The 11,617-nt window shown below is 42.0% G+C and overlaps 1 protein-coding gene across 1 annotated transcript; it reads left to right on the forward strand.

Moving 5' to 3' along the window:
* Positions 1-3,805: 3,805 nt before the first annotated feature.
* Positions 3,806-11,270, forward strand: LOC138176915 (interferon-induced very large GTPase 1-like). The gene has a single exon (XM_069107846.1). The coding sequence runs from the start codon at positions 3,821-3,823 to the stop codon at positions 11,114-11,116; it is 7,296 nt and encodes a 2,431-aa protein (XP_068963947.1). The 5' UTR covers positions 3,806-3,820; the 3' UTR covers positions 11,117-11,270.
* The last annotated feature ends 347 nt before the right edge of the window (positions 11,271-11,617 follow it).

An 11,617-nucleotide genomic window follows, 5' to 3' on the forward strand; every position in this document is an offset into this window, starting at 1 on the left:
TTATGATTACTATGTGTGTCTTTTCTCTCCATCTTATTTTCCCCCATTAATGCTCTTCTCTCTCCTTTCTCCCTTTCCCTCCTCACTAGAGTTTCACTTTTGATCACCAACTTCCTTAGTCTGTCCTCCCTTCTATCAGCTCCCTCCCTTTTCTTTTCCCTTTCCTCTCCAATTTCCTACAGGGTAAATTAGATTTCTATACCTAACTGATTATGTTATTCCCTCTTTGAGCCAAATCTGATGAGAGTAAGATTCAAACAATGCTCATCTCCCTCCTTTATGTCCCTCTATTGTAATAGGTTTTTGTGCCTTTTCATGTGATGTAATTTACCCTTGACAACCTCCTCCTTTCTTCTTCTCCCAGTACAATCACTTCTCACCACTTAATTAGATTTTTTATCATTACATCAAAGTCAACTTATACCCATGCCCTTTGTCTATGTGTCCCTTTTAAATGTTGTAATAACAATACAGTTCCCAGGAGTGAAAAGTGTCATCTTCCCTTGTAGAGATGTAAACAGATTGCCCTTATTAATAACATGTTGGGGTTTTTTTTTTCTTTCCTTTTTATGCCTCTCTTGAGTCTTGTATTTGACGACCAAATTTTCTGTTGAGCTCTGGTCGTTTCATTAAGAAAGTGTGGAAGTCTCCTATTTCATCAAATATCCATCTCCTCCCCCGAAAGATTATATTCAATTTTTCTCGGTAGTTGATTCTTGGTTGTAATCCAAGCTCCTTTGCCTTACGCAATATAATACTCCAAGTTCTCCAATCTTTTAGTGTAGAAGCTGCAAGGTCCTGCATAATGTTGACTGCTTCCATGATATTTAAATTGTTTTCTTCTGGCTTTTTGAAGTATTTTCTCATTGACCTGGTAATTTTGGAGTTTGGCTACAATATTACTTGACATTTTTAATTTGGGATCTCTTTCAGGAGGTGATTGGTGGATTCTTTTGATGACTATTTTACCCTCTGGTTCTAGGACTCCAGGGCAGTTTTCTTTGATGGCTTCCTGAAAGATGCAGTCCAGGCTCTTTTTTTCATCATGGCTTTCAGGTAGACCAAAAATTTTTTAATTGTCTCACCTGGATCTATTTTCAAGGTCAGTAGTTTTACCAATGAGGCATTTTATATTTTCTTCTATTTTTTCATGCTTTTGTTTCTGTTTGACTGATTCTTGATGTCTCTTGGAGTCATTAGCTTCCACTTGCCCAATTCCCATTTTTAACAAATTATTTTAATCTATAAGATTTTGTACCTTCTTTTCCATTTGGCCCATTTTTTCTTTTTAAGGATTTCTTCTCTTCAGTGCCTCCTTTTTCCATTTGGCCAATGTTACTTTTCAAGCAATTGTTTTCTTCAGTGTACTTTTTTCCATTTGCCCAATTGTGTTTTTTAAGGACTTGTTTTCTGGTCAATTTTTGTCCTTCTTTTCCAAGTTGTTCTCTTGCATAACTCTCATTTTTTCCCAACTTTTCTTCTACCTCTCTTATTTGACTTTTAAAATCCTTCTTGAGTTCTTCCAAGAAGGTTTTCTGGGCTTGAGACCAGTTCACATTCCCCTTAGAGGTTTCAACTATGGGTATATTGACAATGGTGTCCTCTTCTAAATTTGTGCCTTGATCTTTCCTGTCCCCATAAAAAGAATCTGTAATCATTGTTCATTTCTGTTTTTTACTCATAGTGTTTGCCTATTTCCTGGCTTTTTTAAAGTCGAGTTCTCCTGCTGGAGAACAGGGGACACTGACCCAAACTTCTTGTGCTAGAAGCCAGGGACCTGATCACTGTTTTGTGTGAAGGGGCCCCAGGTGCTGGTAGCTGGAGGCTGTAGGAGTCTGGCAGCTTACCTGGTGCTAAGCTGGGGTGAGCAACACTGGAGCTCTTGGGGTGGGAAGTCTGGCCCCATGGAGGATGTCTGCTCACCCAGACTTCTTTAAAACACAGGAAGGCTTGGAAGTATGCCTCCTGGAGTTGTGCTTCCTGAACTTGTGCTGAAGCATCGGGAGGCTTGGCTGCTGGAGGATGCCTGCCCACCAGCACATGTGGTAGTTTTCTGAGCTGGTGTATACTGGTTCCTCTGTCTGTGCTGAGGCACTCAGGGATCCAGGTGTTGCAACTTTTCTGCTCTACCACCCTGGGGCTCAGGATCTCACCCTGGCTTGCTGAGGTACCTCATATCCTATACTGCTCCCCCTCTCCCAGAGCAAGAGGGGCCTTTCCGTTAATCCCACACACTTCCTGGGCTACAAGACTGCTGTACCCCATCTTTCTGTTGAATCAGCTGTTCTAGGGTTTTTCTGTGGGCAATATTTTCTAGGCTTCAGAGGTCAATAAGGGAGACTGAGAGTGACTTACTTCTTACCCCACCATCTTGGCTTCCAGAAGTCCCCTTCAATTAATTTTTGTGCCTCTTTTACAAATCCAAATCTATTTTTTACAGTATGATTTGCCTAAGTATTTTTGTGCCTCTTTTACCAAGCTATTAATTCTCTTTCCATAATTTGCTTACACAACTGTAATATCTTTTTCCAGTTTTTCCTCTACCACTCATTTCTTTCTTTAACACCCTGAGGAATTCTCATTAGGCTTGTGTTCTACTAACATATTTCTTTGAGGTTCTGCTTATAGTTGTTTTCACATTGTTGTCTTCTTCTGGGTTAGTGTCTTGTTCTTCCCTGCCACCATACTAGGTTTTTATGGTTAAATTCTTTTTTGTGGTTTGATCATTTTTCTAGCCTATTTCTTGACTTGGACCTTGTGTTAAAGTTGGATTCTGCTGACCTGGGCTGGGGAAGCACTGTCCCAAGCCTCAGGCTTTTTCATGTTGCTGTTTTCAGAATTAGTACTGAGGGTGTACAAGTTTTTGGTACTTCTAAGGTGCAGTTTGAAGAAAGGTGTGGGCATTATTCTTCTACTCTGTGCTCTGGTCTTTACCCAGGAAGGGCCCTTGCTTCCCTGTAGCCACAACTGCCAGTGCTTAGTGCTGGAATGGTGACCAGGTCCCCTACTGTCCTGTAGCCACAAGTGCTAATGCTCCTCTTTGCTTTGGAATGGAGATCAGGCAACCTGCTCTCTTGTGATTGATTGCAAGTGCTCTTCCTGTCATGGAACAATGACCCAGCACTTTGTATGGGCAAGGCTTCACTAAGGAAATTGCAACTAAGCTAAGCTCTGAAGAAAGAATTTGGTCAGTGAAAAGGAAGTAGATCAATCCACTTATGTACACTTAATTACATGTGATCAGGAAGTAGCTTATATGCAAATTTTGGTGGAATGTAGAATGATGGAGGGGTAGTAATGTTGAATGACATTGAAAAAGTAGGCTGGGTACATATAACTTAAGGCCTTAAAATAAAGGCCACAGAGTTTATATTGTTATACTTGGGTTTGAGTAAAAATTTTCCAAATCAGCGGAAGATGAGCCTTTTGTGGGGAGAAGACATGGAAGGATACCAGAAGGTGGAGAGATTTTCTCCTCACTGGAATGAGGGGTGTTTGCTTTTCTTGATGGGGAAAGAGGATTGAACCATATGATTTATATAAACAATTTCACATTCTTGTCCTCACCTCTATCCTCCACATTGCTTTGGTCTTGTTAGACTTCAAAAATGCCACAAACCCAAAACATCAGACTTTTGTGCTTCCACATATATCATCTACATGCAGTGATGGTGCTGGGCCGAGAGAATAGAGTAAATATATTTCCTGGGGGGGGGGGTCCTTCTATATTTTACGTCATCACCACATACCTTCTGTGCATCATTCCTCCCAAAGTAAAGGGAGGTTCTGACTAATTGATGTTCTATCCTCTTCTGCAGCCATGTCTACTCCAGGGAATAATGATGGTAAAACACCTTACAAATATGCAGAAAGAACAGAGCTGGAGAAGAAGCTAAGAGAATTGGGGCTGGATGCCCAGTATTGGGCACCTAAACTGCAGAAATACCTGGGTGTGACCTCTGCCCAAGCATTACAACACCTACAACAAAAGGAAATCTTGAAACTAAAATCTCAGGCAAAACATCCTTGGGAGAAGCAAGCACTGGAGAAACTTTTTCAACTGTCGAGTAGTCAGGACTCAGAGAACATGCAAGAGAAACACTGGGTAACAGTGAAGAAGAGACAAGAGTGGGCACAGTCAGCCTTGAGGGAGTTGAGAGAGATGGAGGTAGCAGGCAAAAGCCGCCAGGAGACAATTGTGAGAGAGAAAGAAGAGGAGCTGAGGCAGGCCATGGAAATCCCACCCAAGTATTGGCCATTCCCTGAGAAACCCCTAACAGAGGTCATAGAAAACATGAAGAGACACCTCAGTCTCATGGAGGGCACACTCTCCCATAGGGAGAATCTTTCTGACAGGGAGCTCCTCAAAAGGGTGTCAGGTGGCCTTGCCCTGCAGGGCATTTACCAAACCAATAACCCTGAGGATCTTTTGGGGAAGAGAGAAGAACTGCTCAGCCTCCCAGAGAACTTCTTCCTGCTCAGCCCAGCCCAGGGAACAAGGATGGAAACAAAAGAGTTTTTGTCTTCTCATGAAGAGTCCATGTTTACTGAAAGCATGGAGAAACTGGGGTTCACTGTTAGCTTCTTGGCTAAGAGTGGAGGTTGGGGATTTAGCCTGGAAGCCAGTGCCAATGGCACCAGATATTCAGACTCAAGAGAAGTTCATAAGTCTCTCTCTGAGCACATGTACAGCTGTACCACCAAGTTCTGCTATATTCCACTGGCCTTCTGTCACTTTGCACGAGATGAGCTCCACCTATCTAGGTCAGCTCTTCAAGAGTTAAAGAAATTGGAGGAACTTCTGAGTCACTCCAATGGTATAGAAACCCATCAACTATTGAAGCATAGATGTGAAGCATTTTTCCGAAGGTTTGGCTCTCATGTGAACCAGGGCCCACTGCACTTGGGAGGAGTGTTCTGGTGGAAAGCTGTAGCTGAGGGCTTCAAGTCAGAGGAGTTGCATGATGTGAAGCAACAAGCTTCAGAGGCACTTGACATGTACATTGGAGGCAGCTACAGTGGTTTTGGGTTGACAGCAGGAGCCATGGTAAATGCATCAAACCCTAAATCCCAAATGGCTTCTCACAAAACAAGCTCCACTAATTTGAAAGCAAGATTCCAAATGTCAGTATACCAAACAGGAGGTCCCGCAGAGGTGGATTCTCTCCCACAGTGGAAAGCTGGTCTTGTGGCCAATAACCAGACCTGGTGTATCATTGACCGAGGCTATCAGCTGGTGCCTGTCTGGGACATAATTCTATCTAACCACAGACAAGATTTTCAGGATCCTCTCAGACTGAGTCGTTGCCTCACAGACTTTTACACTTCCCTTACTGCTCAATGTGCAAGGACTCAGGATGGAGAGGAGTTACTGAGTGCAGTGGAGGATGCCAGATCTTTTGTAGAAGAAATGAAATCCTGGGAAATCACTGAGCCTGAGGAGAAGCTGATGAAACTACTTGACTTTAAGCAAAAGCTGAGTGAGAAAAGTAAAAACTATAACACATGGATCAATATCTGTCTCAAAGACCTGACCTTGCAGAAGTTCTTGGTGGACATTGTCAATTTTTGCAAGGACTTCCCAGTTCCTGAAACCAAATTCATTAAATCCCAGTTGCGTAGCCTTCTGTATCCTCATGTCTATCAAGTGGAAGACTTCCCACAGAGTCAACCAATCATGCAGTGGGTTTTCCATTCAGCAAAGGAACAACAAGACATCTGTGTCACAGAGTTTACAGAATTCATTCAGATCTTAGAAAAGGCAAAGAATGACCTTCTTGAAATAAATCACAACTCAGAGCCCTTAGGAAAAATGGAAGAAGCTCAAAGAAAGGCTACTTATGAGATCAGTTCATCTCTTAGCTCCTTTCTGAAGGCCTTGAAACAGGCAGAGGAGTCAGGAACACACCTACTCCTGCTTTCCATTGCAGCTGGTGCAGGATACAAGGAAGAAAACCAAACCTTCCACTGTCTCCTAGGATATGAAGAATTAAATTTCCTGTTATGTGAAATGAAAGAAGCCCATGAAAAATACCAGTACCTCAATAAGGTATGTGACTGTAGGGCTCAAGCATTCCTACTGCTCACAGGGCTCACAGTAACTCCTGGACCTACAGCTGTGTCTGCAGAAGAAAAGATGCAACGTTTGAAGCTCATGCAGTCTCACATGGGACAATCATGGTCCAAAGAAGTGCTTCATGTCCTCTTGAAACCAAGGGCTGGTCATGATTGGGAAACTCTGGAGAAAGATCTGAATTTCCTCATCAGTGGGGAATATGAAGCTACAGTGAATTGTATACAGATGGACCAGGTGAAAAAAGAACTGGAAAGTGTTTCTCAGAGAATGAAAAAGACCCCTGAACCAGAACCAAGTACCATCAAATACCAGGAAGTGATAAAAAATTCCAACTTTTTAGAGTTAGCCAAGAGACTTGGTCTCGAGCATTACTATCCAAGGAAGATGGGCCGAGAAGATTTCCATTTGATTTACCAGGCCTCTGTGCATGACAGTCAGCCTGAAACAGACAAAGAATTGCCATTTTATTTCCTACAGAAGTTATTGATGCTGGATTACAAACTGAGATACTTGGTCTGTAAAGATGAGGGAGACACAATGGGGAATAGGATACCAACGCTGACAAATCTTGAGACTGACACTTCAGATCCTTATGATGATTTGTTTGATGACAGGAACACACCACCTCTGCTCTTATCAAAAGGCCCACCCCACATCCACCCAATGGACATCCAGATGATGGTTTTTCACTGTGCAGATGATTTCATGAGACAATACATTTCAAACAAACTTTCCATTTGTCAATTTGCTCTCCCCCTTGTGGTACCAAATCCCTGTACCTCTGTAATAGAATTCCCCCTCTGGTCTCTCAGCCAAATCAAGAGAAGCTGGAGACAGGTGGAGAAATCATCAGGAGAAGACACAGTCATTAATTTTAATAACCAACTCATCTCCCAGGCACCCATCCCCATTGTGTCCTTTATAAGAGTTGTGAGTTCTGCTTCTTCCAAATCTCAGATCTTGAACTCTCTGCTGAGTAAGCACAAACATGATGCTTTCTTCCACCGTCACTGCCGAGGCAGCAGCAAATCCTGCCTCTTAATGGGAGGTATGGTAGAGATCTCCTGGTTCTGTCCAGGGGGGAGAGATGAGGACAGATTTGAAAGGTGTGTTGCCTTCACCAATCTCCGTGGAGATGCCAAAGATTATGAGATGCAGCTCAGATTTCTGCAGGAAATTGCTTCAGTCACAGTGGTCCTTGTGTCTACTTCTGATAAAAGTGAGAGGACTGTCCAAATGGTCCGGGACCTATGGAAGACAACAAAACCTTTGGTTTATTTGTTTGATGACAAAGAAGAGAATGCATTCAGTGATTCTGGCCAGAAAGTGAGGATTGGCATAAGGAATAGAAACGAGGCTGAATTAATGGATGAACTCACAAGTGTCATAAATCGCTTGCTGAAGTCTTCAGGTCCATTTCTCAGTCTGGAAGACTGTGCTGAAGTTGCTCAGTGCCATGGCTTTACTGTAGATGTGGACAGGAAGGAGTGTCAGGAGGCTAAAGGAAAGGCACAGGCTTTGCTGGCCCTCATGAAAGAGATGAAATTGTCTGAAATGAAGGAGAGATTACTGCCCCTTCAAGGAGAGCTTTGGCACCAGTGGTGTAAGAAGGACAAGGAGCTTTGTCACCTGCGAGAGAAGGGGAACCGCAGCCTTGAACAGCACAAGAGTGAGATTGAGACAGAAAAGCAAATAATAAGACAAACACAGCTAAGTAGGGCATTTCCTCTTAATGATTTGATGAGATCTGTGCTTGAAATCCTCCAGTCTCATTCAGAGAAAGAAAACACCACTGAGTTGTACTTCCTACAGTGGCTGAGCATGTTCATGGACAACCTGACTAGAGGTCACCTGGAAAAACTCCAGAAGAGGTACAACCAGTTGTGGTCCCTCGTGCTCGCAGAAAAACAAAAAGGGTCAAAGAATGCCTCCTTGAAACACCACCAAATGGAACTAGAAGCTGTGTCCAAGGAGATCAGGGATTCTTCCTTGGGTATTGAACATCTCCTAAGAGAGGTTGGCCAGATCTATGAAGCTTTGGAAGAAGCTTCATCCCAAATGGACACTGTGTTTTTCTCTCTTCCTCAAATCGCTGCTGACCTGATGGTTTCTGGGTACGCCCTTGAGCTGATGGATGGGGATGCTTCCTATGTACCCCTGAAGTGGGTAGCAGCTGTTTTTGACAGATTGATTGAGAAAATCGGAGACCAGAAGCTCTTTGTTCTCTCTGTTCTTGGCCTCCAAAGCACAGGAAAGTCCACTCTGCTGAATGCTATGTTTGGCCTGCAATTTAATGTGAGTGCAGGGAGATGCACGCGAGGAGCTTACATGCAGTTGCTGAAGGTGGAGGATACCCTCTGGGAAGAGCTGGGCTTTGGTTTTGTCCTTGTGGTTGACACAGAAGGACTCCGGGCCCCAGAATTCACTGGAAAATCACAGAATCGGGACAATGAGCTGGCAACTTTTGTTATTGGACTTGGAAACCTGACCTTGATCAATATATTTGGAGAGAATCCTTCAGAAATGCAAGATATCTTGCAAATTGCTGTCCAGGCCTTTCTGAGAATGAAACAAGTGAACATTTCCCCCAGCTGTCTCTTTGTGCATCAGAATGTGGGGGAAATCACTGCCAAAGATCAAAATGTGGAAGGAAGAAGGCAACTGCAGGAGAGACTAGACAAAATGGCAGCCACAGCTGCAGAACAGGAACAGTGCTCAGATATTACTAGCTTCAGTGATGTCATTCGGTTTGATGTCAACACCCATGTGCATTACTTTGCTCATCTATGGGAAGGAGATCCTCCAATGGCCCCTCCTAACCCTAGTTATAGCCACAATATCCAGGAACTAAAAAGAGGAATTCTCTTGGCTGCCAAAAAAGAATCCAAAGGCAGCATCCTGAAGATGTCTGAGGTGAAAGTCCGGATCCATGATTTGTGGAAAGCCTTGGTGAATGAAAACTTCATCTTCAGTTTTAGGAATACCTGGGAGATCATGGCCATGATCAAACTTGAAACAATGTATAACAACTGGACCTGGAATCTAAGAAGTCATGTGTTGGGTTTGCAAAACCAATTAACCAATCAGATTCAGAATGGGGAAATTCAGGATCTTCCAAGAAGTTCTATTGAGGCTAACATTGCAGAAAAATATGAAGGCATCAGGCAAGAGCTTCAAAGGTATTTTGATGAAGACCAAGAAAATGAAATCCTGATCCAGTGGAAGGGAAACTTTGAGAACAAATTGAGAAATCTTAAAGAGTCACTTGTTTCAGAAAGCATTAGAAAGTCCAAAGATTTCCTTAGTTCAAGGAAAAGTCAAAATAAACTGGATCAAAAGAAATCAGAATATGAAAAAGAGCTATTGTTAAGAAGCAGAGATGTGGCCCTGTCTTTAATGGGTAAAGAATTAAGTGAGGAGGAGCTGAGAGACACATTCAGTCAACTTTGGACAAAGTGGGTCTGTGAAGTATCCTCAACTTCCCCTCCTGCCGAAGACCCCAGTATTGATGTTGATTTGGAGAATATCTTTCTAGACCATTTTAAACAGGAATGGAATGTGGTCAGCAAACTTCGAGATCATTCCAAAAGGAAAACCTTTTCCATTGATTATGATAAACATGTCACAATGAAGATGACATACAAATTTTACAGCCCCTTCATAGCAGAGAGTGATAAGAAGTCCATAATGGAAAGTACCCAAAACATTATCTCACTGGTCACCGAAACTATTGAATGTAAGTTGAGAATGGGAATGGATTATAATATAAGTTACTTCCATGAAATACTGCGATTGATCGACAAGAAGACAGATTCTGTATCCGATGGGGCACGGTACACATTTACAAATGAATATAAAATAGATTTGTCCTTGTGTTTATGCCATAGAGCAGCAGCTAAATTTAGGGACATGCACACAGCATTCAAGAGAGCACATGATCCTGTCACATATTTAGAAAACAAGAGAGAAGATTTCTTTATGAGTTTTAAGATTTCCTGCCAAGGTGCAACCTCTGTAACAGCATTTGCTGACTTCCTATGGAGCAAGCTCACTGCTTCTCTACCTATAGCCATCTGGAAAAAAATAGCTCTTGACCTTGCTGGGGAGATTAGGGCTAACTGTCCTGCCTTCAATGGAAACCGTTCCAATCTAGAGAAACACATTCTCATCTCTCTGGCTAAGGAAGAAAACTTTGAGAATTATTGGGAATACATCAATGCACCAAAACGATTTTTTAAGAATTACATTAAAAAAGAGATCCAAGCATACTGTATAAGTAGAGGAAATGAGAAATTGAAGAATTTTTTAAGTAATAGTTTGGAATTTTTTAAGAAAGTCATCCTCTCTGCTATTTGTGAGTCAACTCTGCTGGCTAAGGACCAAAACAATTCTGCATCTGTGTGGCTAGACACATTGTGTAATTGCCTTGGGCGTCATTTGACACTTCCAAGAGGAGATTTAAGAAGCATTGAACACCAGGAGATAGCTGACATCCAGTTCCTCAAAGAATCCATGAATGAACACTTGGATACAGAAATACAAAAGGTAGGAGAAGCCTGTGAAGTCATATGTATAGAGAATGTGGTACCAGAGATTCAGGCCATGCTCTCTGATCAGCTCAGTGGCTGCTGGAAGCAATGTCCCTTTTGCAAAGCAATTTGTACAAATACAGCCATAAATCATTGTGAGGACCACAGTGTGCCTTTTCATCGTTCTCAGACTGTCACAGGCACAAACTGGCACAAGACTGATGAGTTTTCAATTGATATCTGTACCAGCTATGTGGCAAGTGATCTTCTTTTTGTTCTTAACGATGATAGGTCCATCCCATTTAAGAGCTATCGTCAAGCAGGTGGTGAATATGCCACATGGAACATCACTCCAGACACATCTGCCCAACCATACTGGAAATGGTTTGTTTGTCGCTTCAGGTCACAATTAGAAGAGCATTACAATTTCAGATTCAGTGGCAGAGGTCAGATTCCCGATGCATGGTCCAGAATCACCAAGCAAGATGTGCTGAATGACCTGAATAAATAATAATTCTCACTAACACCAAGGAACCTAAATGTAGAGCATTTTGAGAACTTGTTCTCTCAGAATGATTTTTCAAAACATGAATGATGGAGGCATAGCACTATGAGACATATATGATAATGTAGTAATCATCAAAACTCTGTGTCAATGGTTAAAAAAAAAATGAGATTTAGTGGGACAGACTAGACAATGGAGAACCAAAAACATTTCATCTTAATCTCAGAGCTGTCAATAAGCAAGAATGTAAATTATTTCTGGAAGAATTCCTGTTTGCAAGAATTGTTGAAAAATCTCAAAAGGTGTTTCACAGAAATTAGGCTGAGAGTTCCAGCTAACACCAAATACCAGTGTAAATAAAAATTGATATGTAACATCAATGATAAAAGTTCATAGCAGTAGAAAACTAGAAAATAAATAGAAAAGGTACCTTTCTTATCCATAAACAGGGATATAATTCTTAAATAAACAAGAGACGGAGTTATAAACAAAGATTATATGAAATTG

The sequence above is a fragment of the Petaurus breviceps genome, unplaced genomic scaffold (assembly GCF_028583685.1).
Source record: "Petaurus breviceps papuanus isolate PSGF00001 unplaced genomic scaffold, PetGlider_PUasm1.0 90294, whole genome shotgun sequence".
Classification (NCBI taxonomy): Eukaryota; Metazoa; Chordata; class Mammalia; order Diprotodontia; family Petauridae; genus Petaurus; species Petaurus breviceps.